This window comes from Mastigoproctus giganteus, chromosome 5 (genome assembly GCF_048544385.1).
Source record: "Mastigoproctus giganteus isolate SK-2022 chromosome 5, ASM4854438v1, whole genome shotgun sequence".
NCBI lineage: Eukaryota > Metazoa > Arthropoda > Arachnida > Uropygi > Thelyphonidae > Mastigoproctus > Mastigoproctus giganteus.
In genome coordinates this window covers 49,740,776-49,765,782 of record NC_143579.1, presented here as the reverse complement: position 1 = coordinate 49,765,782, position 25,007 = coordinate 49,740,776, and the positions used below count along the sequence as shown (strand labels likewise).

Genomic DNA, 25,007 nt, shown 5'->3' with positions numbered 1-25,007 from the left:
CACCTTGCTTTTCAGGCTGCTGTTCGTTCCAATAGAAGCAGTTCAAGAATCACTTTCACCTCTGCCTGCAACTGTTATTGATCTATTAGTCTGTATATCTCCCCAAGGCTTGTATTTTTTGACCCACATAACACTGCCTCAATAGTATTAGCAAATATCCTTGCATCCTTTCTATTTAAGTGTGTCCCATCCCTGTAAAAGCAGTCTCTACTGTTAATAAGCACAGACCACACTGAGAAAATTCTACCCCATGAGCCTTGCACAATCTCTCTAGGGCCAAATTGATTGACAAGGCTCATATACTTCTTCCTATCATGTCTAAACAAAATTGCAGACATTTTCAAATTTAACCCTAACTCACGACTTTTTTCCAGTATGGACTTGTACTTGTTAAGTCCTCAGATCTGCTATTCTTAATGTCATTAGTGCCAACACGTACAACAATATTATATACAGAACTTTTCCAGCACAAAAAAGGGAGAGTGTATCCCATTGTATAAGGCAATAGTTGAGCTGCATCTGAAGTACTCTGTACAGGTCTCAAAACCTCATTTTAAGAAAGATATGTATCTCTTGGACCAAGTGCATAGAAGAGCAATCAGATTAGTTGGCCTTCTTTGCACAAAATACTTTGGATCTGAAAATTGCTGTGATTGAAAACTAGGGCTTAGGGCACTTTTGATGCCACCAGAATAAAGTATTTAAGGTTTTAAATGGATCGAGTAAACTTAATGATGACGGTATTCTTTCTCTTTTTTTGGAGAACACACATAAGGGGCATAAATGTAAATTAAAAATGGATGGCTGCAGGATTTATATGTCAGAATTTGCTATCAGACAGAGAGTAACTGATTATTGGAACAAATTAGCATATACAGGGTGATTCAGGAGGAATAGTAAATATTTTGCCGACCGGGCTAGCTGGGTGGGTAAAGTGCCTGCCTGGCAACCCAAAGGTCGCGGGTTCGATTCCCGCCTCGGGCTTGGATCAAAGTACTGAAAAAACCTTGAGAGGTGCATTATGGCCACAGAAGCCTATGCGCCAACAACTACCAAAAAAAAAAAAAAAAAAAGTAAATATTTTGGAAAGTTATGGTATCGATTATTCTGAGTAAAAAAGTTCATATAAACACGTGTCCAATTCTCAATGGATATGGAGATACAACTGTTTGAAACTGGCATGCACAAAGCCATTATGAGAGATATTAAAGAACGATAAATCACTTATTGTTTACATTTATTGACTTTTTTGAATGATACAAAACACAAATAATTAACAAATTTTTTAGTTCACAATAAATGTTAAAAAATCCCACCACCAACCTCAATTCACTTTACAACTCTCGTGGTAATATGATGTACTGTTCTTCTGAGGTCACCTTGGTATTCCTTTGAGTGTAGCAGTATCCAAAATGCAAGCGAGCAGTTCATCTCTTATCTTTTCTTTTCTTTGTATCTTGTGCTTTTCATCCATCCTCATAAACAAAAATCTAATGGAGTGAGGTCTGAAGACCTTGGTGGCCAGTAAATGGGACCACCATGGCTGAACCATCATTCAGGGAAAGTTCGATTTAGATATTGTATCCCCAGATGGGTATAATGTTCCTTGTAGCCAAGGGAACTTCCTCCAATAGTTCTTTTTGCAGAAATTCTAGGTAAATGGACCTGTAAGGTGATTTTGTAACACCACAGGCCCAATCAACTGATTGTCGATGATACTGAACCACACATTTACAGAGAAGTGATGTTGAAAATTTGTTTCTACAGTGGCACATGGATTTTTGTCTGACCACGTATGAAAGTTACGAGTGTTGTTGATACTCTCATAGGTGAAAATAGCTTCATTGCCGAACAGTATTAACGGAATTAATCAGCGATTAGCATTTACCCACTGGCAAAATTCCAATTGCTGGGTATCGTCTCTTGGTTGAAGGTATTGCACCTGCTGTATGTGATATGGATACAAGCTGTGCTCACATAATGTTCACCATACTCTTGTCTGTGGAACACCGATACGTGTAGAAATTCTGTGTGCTAATAGTAGACTACGTTATACCAACTGAAGAATGTGTTCTATTTCATTCACATTTTGTTCATTTGCATGTTCAAAAGAAATATGAGCACTGAGAACTGTACCGATCTCACGAAGTTTTGTGTAAACACTCTTGAATTTGGTATTCTGCAGTTAGGAAACTGTCAACGGTATTCTCTACAAGCAGGAGTAGCACTTCCACCATAAAAACCGTAGACAAACACCATTTCAGCATATTCGGCATGTGTGAAAATGCAAGCATTCTTAACAACCCTTCTAACACCAAACAGTGTCAGGTTATAACTGCTTCTTGGTCACATCTGATTCAGGGAGCTGTGCATGCCAGTTTCAAACAGCTGTATCTCCGTATCCATTGAGTATTGGACACACATTTATATGAACTTTTTTTACCCAGAATAATCAATATTCTAACTTCCCCAAATATATATTATTCTTCCTGAATCGCCCGTATTATTGTGGAAGTGGGTAGTTTGAATAAATTTAAGGGGGAATTAGACATATTCTTAGGGAGGATGAAAAGATTATTTTTTTGGCTGATGCTATGTAAGCTTGCTTACTTGCCTCATTTGTCACTACTAGTAATAAATAATAATTATTTTAAAGTAGAAAATTATGTAATGTTATAGATTGAAAAAAAAAACCATTGATAAAAAAATTTCATTCTGAAATATGTCAATTGTCTGATCTCAGAGTTACTAGATATAGGGTTTGTTTTGTATTGTGTTTATTTATTATTTTTTTTGATTGATACAGTTATATACTGTACTTTCCAATAACCAGGAAAAGAATTTTCCATACTAGAGAAACAAGAAAATAAAGTAAATGCACTTGTACTTTTCCTTATTTATTTTATTACAGCAGTAACACGTAATATTGTGCAAAAAATATTGCACTGTACTGCACTTCACTGTGTGTGTTAGTACTTTATAAATAAACTAAATTTAAATAAACTAACCTAGTAACACTTTAAATACATAAATATTGAAAGTATTTTATTCTCATTCATTTTACTTTTAGAATGTTGCATCTAGTTGAGTTTCTGAAATTAAATAAACGTTCATAAATCAGATGTTTATAAATTGAGAGATTACTATACTTACTATATGTAACTGATATCAATTAAGATTATTTAATCATTTAGATATTTTTTGAGATATCCAATGTTGCTTAAGTAATAATTTTTTAAAAAATTCTTAAGGAAGAGCTGACTGTTTTCGCAGAGCATCATGTGTCAGAGGAAACGTTGAATGTCCTTAAGACTCCTCCAGGTCATTTAGAGGCCATGTTTGGGAAGGAATCTATAGAACTGAATGTTAGCCGAAAAACCAAATGCTTACAGGTTGTTAGCCACTGTGATCGACCAATTCAGGTAACATTTAAAAATTTATTACTATTTTTATAAAAGATAAAATTAAAAGACTTGTGAAATTTGGCATGTATTTATTTAGTTTATTTACCCTATTGTAAGGTTTCACCTCTGCCTTCCCTTGAAGTATACCCATTCCATTAACACAATTTCACAGTTTCAGTTATTTTTAGTGCTATCATGCAGTACACCTAGTTTGCTAAATTAAGCTGTCACCTTTCAGAATTGTTATCATCCTTCAGACGATGAAGTAATCGTCAGAGAGTAGGATGGTTGTGAAAGAACGTTACTCTATATTTCTTTGTCAGATACTCACTGAGAAGAAGTAACTGATGTACTGAGGCATTGTTGTGGTGCAGTGACTAGTTTCCCAGCTTAGCTTGGACTATTCTGTCAAATAGCATTTCACAAGTAACAAAGCATTTTAATGGTCTTGTCATTGTACAACTGCCCAGTAAAAACTTTTCAATTGAATGATATGCTGGCTGTTGAAGAAGACCTTTATCATCATTTTGCTGTTTGATTGAACTGCATTAAACATTCTCCAGCATACAGGTGGAGATTTCCAGTAATGGGGCTAGCTTGTCAGTTATGATCAGAAAAGAAGTACACCAAGTCTCACCCTCGGCCAGAAATAACTCGAATAGTTGAATAAGCCTGGGTTCACACCATCTCTGGCAGCCATCTCACTGCTTGCAAGGGCATGTTCCATCTAGTTATCTACGAGATGATTTGGCTGACACTGCAGCCAAATCAGCAGCTCCCACTAACAATCGTTGCCTGTCAGTCCCCTATACAGACTACAGGCAAATAATACACCAAAAGATATATTCCCAATGGCAAGAACTATGGCATAGAGAGAGAGAGAACAAATAAATTATACCAAATAAAGCCTCTAATACAAACATGGCAGTCCAGTCTGCGCAGGAATCGGAGTGAGGAAGTTGTTCTTGCCCGACTCTGCATAGGACACAGTCATCTGACACATTCGTTTCTGCTGAGGGCGGATGATCCTCCTATGTGCGAGCAATGCGACACCATTTTATCCGTTAAACATATTTTATGTGACTGTTCCAGTTTTAGTAATACTCGTTTTATCGCTTTTAACCATCTGACTGAGCCTTATACACTCAGTCAGATTTTATCCGACAATGACCACGTGTCTGCTATTTTTAGTTTCCTGAAATCAGTAAACCTTTTTAATCATATTTAAAAAATCTTATTTTTACCTTGTTTACTGATATTCTACGAGATTTTGTTGAACCAGTCCCACATATGCTAAGCTTATTGTAAAGAATGGTATGACAGCAAGAAATGATGATCTTTGCAATTCCATTGCTTGCAGTTGTATAATAATTTCTTCATATGTCCTCACTATAAAGTGGTTATGGTTTATCTCTATATGGTTTTTCTCTCCTTGAGCTTGATTTATTACATAAGCTTAGTTGCTTGATTTATTACATAAGCTTAGTTGCTTGATCTATTACATAAGCTTAGTTGCGTGATCTATTACATAAGCTTAGTTGCTTGATCACATCTATGTTTGCATAAAAACTTTCTCAACCAAATAAAAAAAAAAAAAAAACCCTTAGTATTTTCTAATTTTTCAATTTCAACATATTTCTACATGGGAGAGGAACACAGTTGAATCTAATGAAATTTAGTTAATACCAGCATTAACTTAGGTTAGGTCAATATTTTAAACAATTAATAGTAGTCTTTCAGTGATGTTATTTGTTTGAAGGTAGTGTTTCTCTTGCAACTTACAATTCAAGAAGTTTGTTTGTTCCATTTTAGCATTAGTAGAGGCATATGATGCAAGAAAGCAAGCTTATACAGCATCAGCCAAAATAAGAAAATAAAAAAACTCTTCCCATTTCACTGATCCATTTGTTACAAATGTTTGTCTAGTTCTGCCTTGAATTTATTTAAGCTATCAACTTCCACAACAACAGATGGAAGTTTGTTCCAGCAGTTAACTACTTGCTGGCTAAAGGCAAATTTCTGTATATCAATTCTACAACTGTCTTTCCTCAATTTGAATCTATGCTCCATCAGCTTTGTAATCTGAGCAAGAGGAAGAATCCCATCAGCATTGAGCCTGCTCAGTTAATTCGAGGCCCTATATGATATACAGGAATTTTTCTAGCAGGGATAAGGAGGTGATTATCCCCTTATATAAGGCAATGGTCAGGCCACACCTTGAGTACTGTATACAGGTCTGGAGGCCTCATTTTAAGAAGGATGTAGAGCTGTTGGAACGAGTACAGAGAAGGGCAACAAGATTAGTGAATGGAACAAAGGATTGCTCTTACGAAGAAAGGCTTAAATTTTGCAAATTACAATGTCTAGAGAATAGGCACCTGCAAGGTGATCTGATTGAGGTGTATAAAGCCTTGAATGGTTTGAGCATGTGCAATGCTGATGGAATTCTTCCTCTTGCTCAGAATAATCATTTGCGAGGGCATAAATTCAAATTGAGGAAAGCAGATGTAGGATAGATGTGCGGAAGTTTGCCTTTAGCCAGTGGGTGTTTGGTTGGTTGGTGGAACAGACTTCCAACCTTTGTTGTGGAAGTTGATAGCCTAAATAAATTTAAGGCTGAACTGGATAGGTACTTGGAAAGAACGTTAGGGTGAAATGGGAGCGTGTTTTTTTTTTTTTTTTGTGGCTGATGCTCATAAGCTTGCTTTCTTGCATCATATGCCTCTACTAATGCTAATGCTAATCAGATTGCCTTGCAGGTGCCTAGTTTCCAGACTCAGCAATTTGCAGAACTTGAGCATTTCTTCCTTAAAGCATCCCTTTGTTCCTTTCACCAGTCTTGTTACCCTTCTCTTTACTCATTCTAGCAACTCTACATCCTTCTTAAAATGACGCTTCGAGACAGATTTTAGATATTAAGACCATAGTGTTTACTTATAGCAGATGAAACCCTTTTGACTGGACTGTAGAATAATACATAGACAGACAAGCTTGTTCTCAGTTTATTAATTTATTTCATAAGCCAGCTTTTGCTGTTATAAAATAATTGAAGGAGTTAGATTCCCAAACCACATGGTTTATTCCCATAGACTTATAATTGAAGTACAACATCATATAGCATTATTCGGGAATGTCATTATAAGACATTACATTACTTAATAATGTTACATGGCTTTATACAGGACTCAGTAATGTCATTATAGGACATTACTTAATAACATTAGATGGCTTTACACAAGACTTAGTAATGTTATTATAGAACATTACTAAGTTCTATAATTTCATTAAATGAAAGCCAGTAATTCGAAACCTATGTTACATGAACTGTGTCCAGGTTCATCATTTTTAACACGAAAATCAGATATTGTATTTTTTCTTTCATGTAAAATTTATATGTTCAGATTTAGAATTAACACAAGAGAATTAATTCAAAATGTTAGTTTCCTTTTATGCTACCAAACTTTTGTTGACTAGTATAATTAAAATAATTTTGGCAGCTTGTAAACAGCTTAGTAAAATGCAAAATTTCCAAGTCTACTTGAAATATCGTGAAACACCTATAACATTTCTTTACATTACCAGTTATTATTTATAGTATTGAATAAATTGTATAATGAAATATGGTACTAAAAATGGCTTATTATTATTGGCTTGCTATTATTAATCTTTATATCTCTAACAGTTATGCATAGCAGGAAAGATTTATTTGTACAAATGAAATGAGATTGCCACATGTTTGGCATATTCTCATGCCCTTGCTACCTTATACCTCCATTATTTTACTCTTAAGAGAATTACACGAGAAATAACTTTTGCTAGTTTATATAATTATAATATTCATATAATTTTTATTCTAATTCATATAATTTTTATATAATTATATTGACAATTTATTATTACTAATTTTTCGTAATATGAATTTAACTTATGTTAGTTAAAACTAATAACAATATTTTGCAATGCATTATTGATTTAAAAAAATTGCCATAACTGATATCCTTAATCAGCATATTTAATAAATTATTGGAGTTCAGGTTCAAAATTGTAATCTGTTTAACTGTATGGAATTACAGTGAGAACACAAAATTAGTGTATTATCTAATATTAATTTGTGTTTATTAGATACAGGCTCAGCACTAGGGGTGTGCAACTTAGGCACTTGCCACAGGTGCTGCCTAAAATAGGTGCTACTGCATATATATGTGTGTTAAGATATATGAATTAGTTGCTATTATAAGATTTTGCCTCAGGTCCCACAAATGCTAGTGCCGTTACTGACTAGATAATGAATTTTACAGCAGCTCTGTAAATTCTTTTAATTCTCTTTCCCTTTTCTGTGTGTTAAAAATGAAGAAATTAAAAATGAAGTTTACTAAAATATACCATGTTAATAGACACTCTTATGTTGTTGTTGTTATTTGGTTTTTAGGAGCATTAGCAACTAAGGCCATATTGCTCCGGGGATATGCGGTAGTCATTCCCTGACCTTTCCACATCCTCCGTATTTGGTGGTCACGGGCTCGAATCCCAGTCTAATCAAGAAGTGTGTTCTACACACTGCCACTCCTGCCCACCTGGTTACGAAGGCACCACATTCTTATGTGAACATAGAACTAAAGTTCAAGTAAGAATGCAATTAGAAAGAGAAAAAAAGGAAAATTGAACAGTACTGAATGATGATACAAGGATGAATTATGAATTATACACCCCTAACCAAACATAAAAACTAAACTTATTCTTAAATATAATATGAAGAAAGAGACATGTCTCCCTTCATTTTATACTTCGTTTTATATATTTCACATAATGTCCATTGTCCAATATTTTAAATTTATTGTATTTTCTTCCACATGTAATTATAAGAATTATAAGAATTATATTATTATTAGTATTATTTTTCTCTTTATGGGATTTTGTCCACCCCACAGTGTGTAAGGCGCCTCCATAGCCAGGTGGACAGGAGCAGCAGTGCATAGCACATGCTTCTTGATTAGACCAGTGTTCGAGCCCGTGACCACCAAATACGGAGGATGCGGAAAGGTCAGGGAATGACCACCGCATATCCCCGGAGCAATATGACCTTAGTTGCTAATGCTCCTAAAAACCAAATAACAACATAATGGGTACTGGTACCAAGTGTATTGGGTAGTCGATTGTGTCCAGCTACTGTTATTATTATTATTACTGTTAGTTGAGGAACTCTCTGACTATTATACTGGTGTTCAAGATCACGGCCTTCTGGAGCTCCATGTTAGTCATCTCTAGGAGGTCTATTGCTACTGAGTTCTTGTGGAGGCTCATTGGCACCATGCCTGTGGTTGACACAGTGATCAGGATGGTCATTACTTGTTCCATATGGCACATTTCTTTGACTTCCTTATCTTTTCCTCATAGGTTTTCTGGAGGTTACTAGTTTTGGGCACTGCTATGCTAATTAGTAGGTACCCATTTCCTTCTTGTTGATGAGAATTATATGTGGTCAGTTGTGCAGAATCGTCTTGTCTGTTATTGTGGTGCAGTCCCAGTATAGTTTGTGAGTAAGGGTTTTAGTATGGCCTGGAGTTTTTACTTGTAATATGGTACACTTTCTTTGATCAACTGGTATTTTTGATAGCTTCTGATGTATTATTCTGGCAACCTGGTCGAGTCTATGAGTTTACTGATAGACATGACCAAGTTGCCAAAATAATACATCTGTGTAATCTGAATGATTACCCTACATCTTGCAGTGATGTGTTGAATTGTTTCTGGGGGCGAGGTGGTATTGTCAACATCAGGGGTGGCTCGTCCATAGGCACTACGACACCCCCAGCTATTAAAATCTAGATATACAGTGAACGGAGTTATATGAAATTTTGTGAAGAATAGTGCTATGCAATGAATATTTTTATTAAAAAGGACCTGCATATAGTATGCACTTCCTCTATTTCCAGTAAAAATTTCAATAATAAACAAATAAAAACACGAAATCGTTTCCAACTTTGAAGTTTAATTAACTGTGGGCCTCACTGTGCGTCAGGCAGTGACACATTGTGTATTCAGTGAATATCTGGTAGTTGGTTGCCATTGGCAACCAGCATATTGGCATCTGGCCAATACAGATTTTTTATAGGTGAAATGAACCACAGTCACTGTAAAGTGCGCAATGCAGATTTCATCATTGACCATGATGGGTGTGTAGCCACAATGTTGGTGTCTTTTTGTTATTTGCCCGAATTCCCATTAAGTAACTAAATAATATTAGTGTTAAGTCAATACCCAACATTCAACAGTGTAATAGTAGTAGTAGTAGTGGCATGTGATGCAAGAAAGAAAATGTATGAGCTTATGCAGCATCAGCCAAAAAAAAAAAAAAAAATCACACCATTCCCTCCAAATGCCTGTCCAGTTCCTCCTTAAATTTATTCAACCTATCAACTTCCACAACGACAGATGAAAGTTTGTTCCAGCAATTAACCACCCGCTGGCTAAAGGCAAATTTCCCCACATGTAATCTACATCTGTCTTTTCTTAATTTGAATTTATGCCCCCTTAGGTTCGTAATCTGAACAAGTGGAAGGATCCCATCAGAATTCAGCGTGCAGAACCCATTCAAGGCCTTATACACCTCAATCAGATCACCGCGCAGGTGCCTAGTCTCCAACCACTGCAATTTGCAGAACTTAAGCCTCTCTTGATAAGAGGATCCCTTCATTCCATTAATTATGTGATTACGGCTTAATTGCAAATTGAGCTTGAACGTGGTAAGTTGAAGTTATATTATGAGGTGATGTATAAGTAAAATATTATTTCTATGACACACAATTTTGTGAATTTTGATTCGATCATGGGATAGGTCTTTGTAGGATCCATTCCTTGGAATTCTACTAGGGCCTTCTTCCACGCTTCTATTCTGGATATTGTTTGGCTGCTACAGGTTGTTCTTCTAGTTCTGGTTCAGTTTTGTCTGTATTCTTGTTCTTTGAGTTCTTTGAAGTTGATTGTTCACATCCTGCTTGGTTTTTTTTACAAGGTTGCAGAAGTAATCAGGTTATTTGCGATGATGGACCATCTCTGGTCTACTATTCTATGTTCAGTGACCTGAACAGTTGGGAACTGTTCCAGCCACTTTGTGTAGTTTCATCCTCTATGTTGTCATACTTGAACTGTCATACATGGTCCTTGAATGTGTCATGACATTCTCTCAGATATGCCAAACTGTGCTCGCTACCTGGAAGTCTAAAATGCTGATGGAACTGATACTCTGGTGACACTCAAGTCAAATGGACCTATTTCAGCAAAGTCCAGTTGGTCTGTGACAGCCAAAATCCTCTGCTTGCACCTTCACGATGGTGGGGCTGTTAGTAACTTTGGGTATAATCCCCATGTGCAAGTCCTGAAATGTGGCACCTAGTACACTATGGGTTTGACCACCCAGGTGCGAACCAAAGTAAGCAGGAGTCAAGGTGTGGTACCCACACCTCACAGAAGAATGCCACCCCTCTGTGTTACCAGAGGGGTGGTTGCGAACCAAAGTAAGCAGGAGTCAAGGTGTGGTACCCACACCTCACAGAAGAATGCCACCCCTCTGTGTTACCAGGCAATACTAGGTGGTAGATGACTCATTAACAGGTGCACCACTTTGCTTATTGGGGGCTTGAAGTGGTGGAACACATGTTTAGTCTCCATAGCAAAGCTCCGATTAATGCTCCCCTATCTCTTCTGTCATACAGTATGATTGATGACTTTCAGTGTGATGATGGACATCATGGCAAGATCCAATATTCCTTACGTTTCGAGGGTACAGCTCCAAAACGGTGTTCGCAGGCTGGCTGCTAGTTAGTACACCGGATCGACCCTATTGGTAACTCTCTAGGAGGCTTCTGCATCAGCTATTGTATAATCTCACTGCCTCTACTCTGCCAGATAGCGTATAAGGTAGTCTGAGTAGTGGGTATGCAGGGGGGCATTATCGAAGCCATATTATGTCAAGGAACTGGATATATTCTTACCACATGCATCCAAAATTTTCATTCCCCCACCTTTTCTTACTACCGAATACACCATGAATTGTCAAAGTAATAGAGCATACTTATCTGTGAAAAGATCTAAACCTCCCAAACACTTCATTAATTTCACAAATATATGTGGTGTCAGTGGTGTCCATTTCTGCTCACAGTCTGCCAAACCCCATGTACTTTTTTCTGACAGAATCTCAGTTATTGGTTGATTCAACCACTGCTCATCCCAGTTGTCCAAATTATTCACTGTATGATCCCTTTCACTTTAAAGGTGGTACTTGTGCATACATCTTCTCTGATATTCCCTGTCAGAGATTTAGTAATTTAGAATTTTCTCTTTTCAATCTTCTCTGGATTAAAATTTGTCTACCACATTCTGTCAAATTCATCTGTTGCCTCTATCATTCTCTCAACTCCACTAATCACTTGGAACTCTTTGACTTCCTCTCTTTTAAACTTGACTTTATCCAGTCCACTAACTTTCCTAAAAGTGAGGTAATTTTCCTTGGTGATTTTAATGTTCACAACTCCAGCTGGCTTTTGTTTTCTAGTCATACAGACTCAGCTGGTCGAGATGCTCAAGTTTTGCAATTACTAATGACCTTGCACAGATTGTTCATTTACCTACCACAATATCTGACTATTCTAACCATCCAGCCAATGTGCTTGATCTTTTTCTCACAAACAACTCTTCTATGTACACGGTCAAGGTGAATGGTCCTTTAGGTGCCTCAGATTACTACTTGGTGAGATCTTTTCTCCAATGGAGCGTTTCTCTCATGGTCATTCCCAACCTCATGTTGTGTGGCATTACAAGAATGCAAAATGGGATGATCTGAAAGATTTATTTTCCTTGATCAGATTACTGTTTCAAAACTTCTGATGTCAATTTTTGCTCAAACTGTGTCAGTGATTTTATTCTTGTAGGGATGGAATTCTTTAGTCCACACTCCACCTTAAAATCTCTTCCTTTATCTAAACCTTGGTTTTCCAATAAATGTGCTAAGCTGTTCAAGAGAGGAACTTTGCATATCTTATTTAGCTCATATGGAAATTTCCAGATTCATTTTCTGCCTACTATTCTGGTTTCCTTCTGCTTGGAAATTTGCTCATGTCCAGCCAGTTCCTAAAAAGGCTGACAAATCTGCTGTCCCATCAGGTTTTCATCTCGTTGCAATCACCTCTACTCTTTCTTAAGTAATGGAGAAATCAATTAACTGCCAGTTAATTGATTTCTATCTAGAAACCTTCCATCTGATAAACCATCACCAGTATGGATTCTATCAGTGTCGGTACACTTGTGATATTCTGGCTTATGTTACTCATATTTGGACAAATTCAATGGAAAAATTTAGTGAAACTTAAGCAGTTGCTCTTGACATTTCAAAGGCTTTTGATTGTGTTTGGCATAAAGGTCTTCTAAATAAGCTTCCATCTTATTGCTTGTCAACTTTTTTGTAATGGGTATCCAATTTTCTCTCTGACTACTTACTGTGGGTGATGCTAGATTGCTCTATTTTCTACCTTCTCCACTAATGCTGGTGTTCCCCAAGGTTCAGTTCTTTCTCTCACTCTTTTCCTCTTGTATATTAAAGACTTTCTTCCATTGACTGAAAATCCTATCCATAGTTTTGCTGATGACTGCACATTGCATTCCACCATCCAGTTTGAGAAACCTTGCCCTGCTCAAACAGTTTCAACTTCTCGAATATCCACTACCAATTGTTTAAATGCTGATTCCCTAGGTAATTCTCCAGGGGGGGCAAAGATAACTTAGTTGATTTCAATCCTTCTAAAACTCAATCCTGTCTTATATCTTGCACAAAGGATTCTTCTGCTCCAATTTCTAGGCAAGATCATATATCTCTATTGGGGATTACCCTGACTTCTAATCTCTCTTGGCAGAAGGACATTACAAATATTGCTTCCTTTGCATCTGAAAAACTTGGTTTTCTCTTTTGCTCTCGGCTTTACTTTTCTTCCAAACAGCTGTTCACTCTGCACAAATTACAAATCTTTAATTATCATGGAATATTGTTCCATATCTGAGGCTGAACCCCAAAAACCTCTTTCAGGTTTCTAAATTCCATTCAAAAGAGGGCAGTTAGATTATTTTTTATTTTATTTTATTTTTTTTTTTGGTAGTTGTTGGCGCATCGGCTTCTGTGGGCATAATGCACCTCCCAAGGTTTTTGCAGTACTTTGATCCAAGCCCAAGGCGGGATTCGAATCCGCGACCTTTGGGTTGCCAGGTAGGCACTTTACCCACCTGGCTAGCCTGGTCGGCAGTTAGATTAATTAATGTCTCATCTCTAACACAGTCTCTCCATTTTCTGTCTCATAGATGTTCTGTTTCTGCTGCATGCCTTTTCTATAGATACTTCCCTGGGCACAGTTCTTCTGAATTGGCTTCTATAACTGCTTCTCTCTCTCTTCCAAAGCAATCCAAATCTGTGCCACAACCAATCAACATCCTTTTACTGTCTAACTTCAAACTCACAGAACCGACTTTTCTTCTTATTCATTTATTCATTCAACTTCTGTTTTCTGGAACAACCTTCCTTCATATGTATTTCCTGAAAATTGCAATCTACAGAAATTCAAGTCTAATGTCAACAATTATGTTCTTTCATCTTCTCACCCTCCAACCCATGCATGGTACTAAGTACTATGAGTAGTTCTAATACCTCTCATGTGGTGTTTTCATTAAAAAAAATATATGCCTCTAGCTTGGTTACTTAGTAGTATGTTCAAGTGGTGAATATATTCATTTTGCTGCTCCACTTCATGAGTTGGCTTTTTTTTCCTTCCTGGGTGGTCACTAGCACAGTTGTGCAGGACTTCCAGTTGGTTGGGCTGGATGGGCTCATCCTTTCTTTGTGGGAGCCATGTGTGGAATAGTGCCACTTGCTCTGCTGTCTTTCTCGAGAGACTGTCTCCAACTTTTTGAACCAACCCCTTCTGTGTGAGATCTGAATGCTTGTGACTTTATCCTGCTCTACACTTAATGCAACGTGTGTAGTATTTCTACCTGTCAGCTTCATCCAGTTATGGAAGTGGACCTGTTTAGCTTTGCCTTTTTGTATCCAGTGGTGGGTGGTAGTTATTGGGAGTGACACCAGATGGTATCACTCTCTCTGCCTTAGCCATTACTTCAACCTTAGGGAAGGTAGGTTGATAGAAGCAAATTTTGCAATTTTTTATTTTATTTTTTTCCATGGCAGGATTCAAACTCAGATCCATCACATTGGTGGTCTGCTGTCAATTGGAAAATGATACTAGTTTTATGAGACTGGTATTGCCATCTACCAAAAGAAAACATGAAATGAAAGAGCGATTGTTCCTCAAGCACCACAGTCAAGGTCAGCAGTAATTGCTGCCATTTCAGAATGTGGTGCCGAACTGTGTGTCTCTTCTGTATTTGTGTTGTGGATGGACAATGGAACGAAAAGCAAACATCAAGTTTTGTGTTCAACTGGTAAAGAGTGCCACGGAAATGTTTCAAATGATGAAGCATGTTTGAGTGGCATAAACATTTTTCCTATGGAAGAGAATTGTTGGAAGACAGCAAGCATCCAGGGCCAGAATGGTTCAAATGCCGGAGTTGATTGAAAAGGTGTAGGAAATCGTTACTAGTGACTGATGTACAATGTTCCGAATAATTTCAGATCTGTGCATTAATAAGGAAACCTTTGACAAGTAATAATACAGGATTTGAAGAAAATGAAGGTCTGTGCCCAGTGTGTTCCACATTCATTAACAAATGGTCAATGACTGGTGTAAGTTGAACACTGCAGACAACTCATTGAGGCCACTGAAAGCAAACCTAACTTCCTGAATTTGATCGTTATGGTGACAAGGTGTGTTTTCAGTAAGATCCTGCAACGAAGCGAAAACGTGCAGATTGGAAGTCGGTAAACTCTCCCAAAGCTAAAAAAGTTCACTAAGAAAGGTCAAAAATCAAAACCATCCTCATCACATTCTACAATAGCAAGCGAATTGTGCACAAAGAGTTTGTGTCCAATGGCCAAAGTGTTTCTGCTGCCTACTATCTGGACGGTTTGATATGTTTGTTGCAGATAATCTGTCGTGTGTGGATTCAGCAGTCTGCAGACGATGACAGTTGGTTCCTCTTGCATAATAATGCACTAAGCAGGGCCGTGCCGTGCCATGATACAGAGAGGCGGCCGCATTAGGTGGCACCGTAAGGGGGGCGAGCGGCATAAGCAGCGAAATCAAAATAGGGGCGGATTTCGAAGACTTGCATCATACTGAGAAAATCTAACGCACGGTCCTGGCACTAAATTTACAAGGCTCTCATCGTTTGAGAGTTTTTGGCTAGCAAAAAAGTGTGCATACTGTCTCAACCACTTAGCCATATTCACCATACTTAGCCCTGTGTGATTTCTTTTTGTTCCCTAAGCTCAACATACTACTGAGAGGATGTTATTTTAATGATGATGACACCATTCAAAGAGATACAATAAGAACATATGAGAGGAATGCCAGAGGTATATTCAACTTTGGCAGTAGGCTAGGTAATCTTGTAATAACTGAGAGTAAAGTGGAGGAGAAATTGTTGAAGATAAACACAAGAAAGGCACCTGGGGGTGGATGGGATCTATCCAGTTATATTAAAGGAGGCAGCAAAGGAAGTAAGCAAACCCTTAGTCATAATTATGAGAGCTTCCTTGGACTCAGAGGAGGTACCCATAGACTGGAGATGTGAAAATGTGACCCCAATTCACAAAGGAGGATCAAAGGCTGACACAAGTAATTTTAGACCTGTGAGTTTAACTTCTGTTCCAGGAAAATTAATGGAGGCACTGGTTAAAGAAGCACTTCAGGATCATCTAGACAAGGCTTCAGTTATAGCTCGGACACAGCATGGTTTTGTTAAGGGGAAGTCTTACCTGACCAATTTGATTGGATACTATGATGCAGTCACAAAAGAGCTGCATGCAGGGAATAACTTTGGTATTATATACTTGGATCTTAGAAAGGCTTTTGATACTGTTGCACATGGAAGACTGCTGCACAAATTGGAGCAGTGTGGAATTGGAGGCAAATTGCTGCTATGGATAAAGGGGTGGTTGAGGGGGAGAAGACAGAGAGTGGTAATGAATGGGCACTGCTCATCGTGGACCAATGTTATTAGTGGAGACCCTCAGGGTTCAGTGTTGGATCCATTATTGTTTTCTGTATTTATAAATAATATTGATGATGGTATATCAAGCTTAATGTCCAAGTTTGCAGATTATACAAAGGTTGGCAGGGTTGTTAAGGACACTACTGATGCTATGCTACTGCAACAGGATATGGAAAGGTTGAGCAGATGGGCTGAGAGGTGGTAAATGAAGTTTAACATTGACAAATGTAAAGTACTACATATGGGAAACAGCAACCCCAGAGCAATGTATCAACTCTGTGGTACTACACTTACAGTGGTATAGAATGAAAAGGACCTGGGGGTAATTGTGCAGGCAGATATGAAGTTCTCTGAGCAGTGCAGACGAGCTGCAAGAGTAGCTCATGGTGTCTTGTCAATGATATACAGGAATTTTTATAGCAGGGATAAGGAGATGATTATTCCCTTGTATAAGGCAATGGTCAGGCCACACCTTGAGTACTGTATACAGGTCTGGAGGCCTCATTTTAAGAAGGATATAGAGCTGTTGGAACAAGTACAGAGAAGGGCAACAAGATTAATGAATGGAACAAAGGGTTGCTCTTACGAAGAAAGGCTTAAATTTTGCAAATTACAGTGTCTGGAGACTAGGCACCGGCGAGGTGATCTGATAGAGGTGTATAAAGCCTTGAATGGTTCAAGCATGCTCAATGCTGATGGGATTCTTCCTCTTGCTCTGAATAAATACCTGAGAGGGCATAACTTCAAATTGAGAAAAGACAGACATAGGATAGATATGTGGAAATTTGCCTTTAGCCAGCAGGTAGTTGGTTGGTGGAACAGATTTCCATCCCTTGTTCTTGGAAGTTGATAGCCTAAATAAATTTAAGGCTCAGCTGGACAGGTATATCGAATGAACGGAGGGGTGAAGTGGAAGTTTTTTTTTGTCTGATGCTGCATAAGCTTGCTTTCTTGCATCATATGCCTCTACTAATGCTAATGCTAACATTGAACAGTTAACCGATGGAAGTGACTGGTGGAAGGCCATGACCTTCCACCTGTCACTTCATGATTGTTTCATGCAGTGTGTGGATGCAGAAGGAAGTATACATTGAATAAATCAGGGTTATTTTACTCCTACATGGGATCATTATTTTTTTAAAGCATCAGTCTCCTTTCCAATTTCCGCACTATGTATTATTAATAATAATAATGACACATGAGACAAACAATCAAAGAATAGGAGAGTACTTGGAAACATTGAAGCAGAACCTCCTTGCACTCAGCAAGACACTATGCTGATATGAAGAGAGCTCTCAGAGGAAAATAAATAACTGAATCTTTGATAAGGACCAAAGAGGCTTCTACAGGAGTCTCGGAGAAGATGGGAATGGTCGATCCGATCCAAGCAGAAGACGATTGAGGAGTTCTGGGGAAACATATGGAGCAGGGAAATAAGACATAACAGCCGAGTCTTCTGGATAGAACTAGAACGCAAGAAAACAAAGAACGTACAAGAAACGAGAGGGTGGCAGATTAGGAAAGAAGAAGTAAAACAGACAATAAAGAACTTTCACAACTGGCGAACTCCAGGAATAGATAACGTCCACAACTACTAGTATAAGTGAAGCCAGTCGACATCGCTGGACAGTGCAGTGTTGAGTCTGTTTGGTGTGACATAAGCACCGGGAGATCAAAATTGAGAGTAGGAGTGTGCTATAGGCCTAATGACTCTGATGAGTATAATAAGAAACTGTACAGAGAAATAGAGTGGGCCAGTAAATCAGAGAGTCTTATAATGGGAGATTTTAATTTCCCAGATATTGACTGGAATTTGGGGGCTGGTTACTCACACACTAGCAGGGCTTTTGTGGATTTATTGGATGATTGTTTTCTACATCAGCATGTTCGGGAGGCAACTAGAGGGAGTAATACTCTTGATTTGATTATCAGCAGTGATTCTTCATGCATTAAGAATCTGCAGATAAATGAACCACTAGGTGGCAGTGATCACAGTGTGCTGAAGTGGGATTTACTCAAAGAGGTAACTACCATTAGTGGTAAAGGGAAGGGTTATTGCTTTCGTAAAGGCGACTACGATAGACTGAGACAGTATTTAAATTCAATACAGTGGGACCAACTGATGATGTTACCAACAGCAAATTCAAAATGGGAAGCATTCAAAGAACTTATCTTGGAAGCTACTAGGCTTTACATACCAACTAAGAAATATTGTTCAAGGTTTAGGCCAAAATGGATGTCAGATGAACTAATGAGGCATATGGCAGAGAAAAAAAATGCATGGAATACTTACAAATTAACACATGACACAGAAGCCTATGATAGATACAAGTTGATATGCAACCAAGTTAAAAAGGAGGTTAGGCAGGCGAAGGCAGATTATGAGAAATCCTTGGAAAGGGATGCAAAGAAAAACAGCAAAGAGTTCTTTACTTATGTAAACTCTAGAAGGAAGGGGATGAATCAGATTGGTCCATTTGATATTGATGGGTCAACTGTTGATGATCCTGCTCAGGTAGCTAACAAACTAAATGAATATTTTGCATCGACATTCACACATGAGGAGTTATTCAGCGAGGGGAATGCCAGAAGTGTATTCAACTCTAGCAGTAAGCTACAGAATCTTGAAATAACTGGGAGTAAAGTGGAGGAGAAATTGTTGAAGATAAACACAAGAAAGGCACCTGGGGTGGATGGGATCTATCCAGTTATATTAAAGAAGGCAGCAAAGGAAGTAAGCAAACCCTTAGCCATAATTATGAGAGCTTCCTTGGACTCAGGGGAGGTACCCATAGACTGGAAATGTGCAAATGTGACCCCAATTCACAAAGGAGGATCAAAGGCTGACACAAGTAATTATAGACCTGTGAGCTTAACTTCTGTTCCAGGAAAATTAATGGAGGCACTGGTTAAAGAAGCACCGCAGGATCATTTAGACAAGACTTCAGTTATAGCTCGGACACAGCATGGTTTTGTTAAGGGGAAGTCTTGCCTGACCAATTTGATTGGATACTATGATGCAGTTACAAAAGAACTGGATGCAGGGAATAACTTTGATATTATATACTTGGATCTTAGAAAGGCTTTTGATACTGTTGCACATGGAAGACTGCTACACAAATTGGAGCAGTGTGACATTGGAGGCAAATTGCTGCTATGGATAAAGGGGTGGTTGAGGGGGAGAAGACAGAGAGTGGTAATCAATGGACACTGCTCATCGTGGACTAATGTTATTAGTGGAGTCCCTCAGGGCTCAGTGTTGGGTCCATTATTGTTTTCTGTATTTATAAATGATATTGATGATGGTATATTAAGCTTAATGTCCAAGTTTGCAAAGGTTGGCAGGGTTGTCAAGGACACTACTGACACTATGCTGCTGCAACAGGATCTGGAAAGGTTGAGCAGATGGGCTGAGAGGTGGCAAATGAAGTTTAACATTGACAAATGTAAAGCACTACACGTGGGAAACAGCAACCCCAGAGCAACGTATCAACTCTGTGGTACTACACTGACAGTGGTAGAGAATGAAAGGGACTTGGGGGTGGTTGTGCAGGCAGATATGAAGTTCTCTGAGCAGTGACAATACTTCATGAGCAAGAGTAGCTCATGGAGTATTGTCAATGATATACAGGAATTTTTCCAGCAGGGATAAGGAGGTGATTATTCCCTTGTATAAGGCAATGGTCAGGCCACACCTAGAGTACTGTATATAGGCCTGGAGGCCTCATTTCAAGAAGGATGTAGAGCTGCTGGAACGAGTACAGAGAAGGGCAACAAGATTAGTGAATGGAACAAAGGGGTGCTCTTACGAAGAAAGGCTTAAGTTTTGCAAATTACAGTGTCTGGAGACTAGGCACCAGCGAGGTGATCTGATAGAGGTGTATAAAGTCTGGAATGATTTGAGATGCTCAATGCTGATGGGATTCTTCCTCTAGCTCAGAATAATCACCTGAGAGGGCATAAATTCAAATTGAGGAAAGACAGATGTAGGATAGACGTGCGGAAATTTGCCTTTAGCCAGCGGGTGGTTGGTTGGTGGAACAGACTTCCATCCCTTGTCGTGGAGGTTGATAGCCTAAATAAGTTTAAGGCTCAGCTGGACAGGTATTTTGAACGAACAGAGGGATGAAGTGGAAGTGGGTTTTTTTTTTTTTTTTCTTTTGGCTGATGCTGCATAAGCTTGCTTTCTTGCATCAAATGCCTCTACTAATGCTAATGCTAAAGATGCTCACTTGCACACACAAGCACCTGGCAGAGCGGTTCACCCAAATGATAAGGCACCCAGAGACAATCCTGAAGTTTCTCTCTCAAGGAATCACATATCTGAAGCCTAAAGACAAAGATACAGAAACCCAGTGAAATATAGGCCGATCACTTGCCTCCCAACAATGTACAAGATCTTGTCCAGCTGCATAATCAAGAAGATATCAGTCCACTTGAAGAGCCAGAACATAATGGCTGAACAGCAGAAAGGATGCAAATGGCTTAGCAAAGGATGCAAGGAGCAATTAACCATAGATGCTTCAGTTATGGAGCAAGCCTACAAGAAGCATCGCAACATGTACACAGCCTACATTGATTATCATAAGGCCTTCAACTCCGTGCCTCAGCTGGCTAATAGAGATGCTGTACATCTACAGAGTCAATCAGATAGTGACAAACTTCCTAGGAGAAATGATGGTGAAATGGAGTACCACCATTAAGGTCGAAAACATCACAACCAGGCCAATCCCCATCAGGAGAGGAATCGTTTGGGGAGGTGCCCTGAGCCCATTGTGGTTGTCTAGAACTTAACCCACTATCCACCATGCTGAACTGTAGCAAGTATGGATATAACCTCAAAGAAGGAAGGAAATCGTGTCAAGGAAAATTAGTCAACCGAAACTACCAGTGCAGACTGGTAAAGAGATCGAAGCCATGGCAGAGGGAGAGGCCTACAAATACTTGGGGATGTTGCAGGCTCAGCTGTTACAGCACAAGGAAATTAAGGCCTTCCTGACCGAAAAATACCATCAGAGACTCAGAAGCCTGCTGAAAGCAAAGCTGAATGGAGGGAACACAGTTAAAGCCATAAACATCTACGTAGTCCCAGTGCTAACATACTCCTTCGGGGTCATAGATTGGACTAACATCAAGCTGGATGATATGAGAAAGACAAGGACAATGATGACCAAGAGCCACCAACACCACCCGAAATCTGCCGTGAAGAGACTGACAATTGCCCGGAAAAAAGGAGGAAGGGGCCTGATAGACCTCATTGAGCAACAGAGAACATGGTGATAGTTAACCTGAAGGATTGTTACCAGAAACACACAGCACTCCAGCAGTCCATAAGGAAAATAGATAAAGCGGTATACCCCACTCAACCTAAGCAAGGAGTTCTCCCCCAAACCAGGAGGCACAAATGAAGCTAGAAAAATGGGCAGAGAAGACACTCCATGGTAGACACTACAATGATCTCCATCAAGATCACATAGATAAAATTGCTACCAATGCATGGCTCATGAACGGGATGCCCTTCCCCGAGACTGAAGGATTCATGCCCACCATCCAAGAGCAAGCAATCAACACCACAAACTATAGAAAATACATTGTCATGGAGCCTGGAGTGTTCAATGATACATGTCGACGATGCCACCTAGCCTCAGAAATGATCCAACACATCACCGCAGGATGCAAGGTAATCACCCAGACTAAGTAAACTCATAGACACGACCAGGTAGCCAGGATAACACATCAGAAGCTAGCAAGGAAATACCAGTTGATCGAAGAAAGTTTACCGTACTACAAGTACGAACCCCAGGCAGTAGTAGAGACCCCAATCCACAAGCTGTACTGGCACCACGCCATAATAACGGATAGGACAATCCTGCACAACATACGGGACATAACCTTTGTGGACAAGAAGGAAAAGGCTACCTATCTGATTGACATAGTGGTACCCAACACTGGCAACCTGCAGAAAACTCATGGGGAAAAATCAGGAAGTACACGAACCTAAGACAGGAGATCAAAGAGTTGTGGCATATGCAACAAGTAATGACCATCCTGATCATCGTGTCAACCACAGGTATGGGGTGCTAAAGACTCTACATAACAGCCTAGCGGCAATAGGTTTTCCAGCGAACGCTTACAAGGAACTCCAGAAAGTCACAATCCTGAACACCTGTAGGATAGTCAGAGTGTTCCTGGATCAACAGTAACACCAGACATAACAACCACCCTGTGTACTTGGTAGCAATACCTGTCATGAGGTGGAATTCCCAATCAGAGAGAAATAATATAAGAGCAATAATAATAATAATAATAATAATTATTATTATTATTATTATTCTTATATATATAAATTTATGTCATAGATAATTTAAGTAAAGTAAGTATACTGTTAATATTTCTATATCCTATTTTCATTAAAGAGAACTACTCTAATTAAATAAAGAAGTTTTCCTTTTTTTTGTTATTAACTTTGAGTAGATTGTTTTATTATTATTATTATTTATTTTTTTTTAATATTTTGTCTTTCAAAAATCATTTCATGTTTCAGATTGGTAGCCATTATCATTTTATTGAGACAAACAAGTATCTTACTTTTGACAGAGCTGAGGCTTATGGGATGAGATTGGTATGTATTTATTTTTACTTTTCTTCAAAAATAATTTCTTTGTAATACATTATATATTTATGTTTTTTATAACTGTGCAGAATATTGTATTATACAAAGGGTACTAGGAAAGTTTTGCAATATGACGCAACAATGAATCACAGGAAGCTGCTTGTTGCTGCATGTTGAGACATGTTCATACGTGCATAGTAGCCGCCGCGCCAAGTCGATGGGCTCAGTTATTCATTAGTAGTGAGAGTGTAAAGTGCTTGCGATGGCATCGTGATCACGAAATGAGATAAGGACAGTTTTGCGGTATAATTTCGTGCGTGGTTTAACCATAGACCAGTGCTTAGAAGAAATGACTCTTGCACTAGATGATGATTGTCCACATCGTACAACGATATTCAGGTGGTATAGAGAATTCCAAAGGGGAAATTTCACTCTGGAGGATTCTGAGAGGCCGGGAAGGCCACGAACGTCAGTTACGGAGGAAAACGTTACTGCTGTGAGGAAAATGCTTGACGAAAACAGGCGAGTGACCTACCAACAGATAGAGGATACTTTGGGCCTAAATGCACCAGCAATTCGTTCGATTCTGCAAGATCATTTGCACGTGAAGAAACTTTGTTCTCTCTGGGTGCCGCATCAACTGACTGAAGAGTAGATGACACGACGTGTGACTTGGTGCCGGGAGATGTTAAAAAAGTTTGATAAGGGACAATCTCGGTATGTGAACAACATCGTGACAGGTGACGAGACTTGGCTGTACTATTACGATCTGCCGACCAAGGCTCAAAACAAAGTTTGGGTCTTTGATGATGACGACACACCCGTAATTGTCAGAAAATCCCGATCTGTAAAGAAGAAAATGATCACTGTATTTTTCAAATCGAGTGGAATTGTGGAACGTGTCGTTTTGGACACGCAGAAGACAGTCACAGCTAAGTGGTATACTGAACAATGCCTGCCTAAAGTCATTGGATCTATGAAGAACCTGCGGCCAAAGTCAAGAATGGACACCTGGTACCTCCATCACGATAATGCTCCAGTTCACCGCGCTAAAGCCTGCACCGAATATTTGACCACGACAGGACTGAAACTTCTCGAGCACCCTCCCTACAGTCCAGACCTTGCTCCCTGCGACTTTGCACTGTTCCCGCATGTGAAAATGAAGCTAAAAGGGAGGCGGTTTTCCAGTGATGAGGACCTTCTACGGGCTTGGGACAACGAGTGTGCTTTACTCCCTAGTGAAACTTAGCAGAACTGGTTTAAAGATTGGTTTCGGAGGATGGAGAGGTGTATTGAATGTAGAGGAAATTACTTTGAAAAAATTAAATAAACAAAGCTGTATTGCAAAACTTTCCTAGTACCCTTTGTAGATACAATATTCTGCACAGTTTTGTGAAAGAACAGCTTTCTGCTCTTTCACAAAACTTGTGAAAGAGCAGCTCCTTCCATTATATACAGTGAACTGTCAGGAAGAATTTTTGTCACCAAAGCACAACAGGAAGAATACAGGAGATAGGAGGGAAGCTTAGAAAGAAGACCTTTGAGATATCAAGAGTGACTATTTGAATAATTTCAGAATGTTTCCTTGGTTTTTATGCAGATGTCAGAAAAAAAAAGCTTGAAATTGTGCTGCAGACCAATGGAATCCATACTGGATTATTAATTATGTTATCTCTTAAATATAAATAAAGAATTGTAGAGTTCACGATAAAGTGAATCAGGAAAGCGAGCATAACTGGTGTGCTGGTGGTGGTGGTGGTGACTGAAGGGGGTTGAAGGAACTAGTTTTCACAAAGGTAAAAGTGTAGACGGTTGACAATGAGAATTGATAACTTTTGATA

General features: G+C 38.8%; 1 protein-coding gene across 1 annotated transcript in view; it reads left to right on the top strand.

Annotated features, from left to right (window-relative positions):
- Positions 1-25,007, top strand: part of LOC150085379 (uncharacterized) — a 130,622-nt gene that overhangs the window by 26,838 nt on the left and 78,777 nt on the right. The window contains exons 6-7 of the mRNA XM_090373190.1: positions 3,252-3,422; positions 23,098-23,175. Of these exons, the coding sequence (XP_090229316.1) occupies positions 3,252-3,422; positions 23,098-23,175 (249 nt within the window). The remainder of the gene's footprint in view (positions 1-3,251; positions 3,423-23,097; positions 23,176-25,007) is intronic.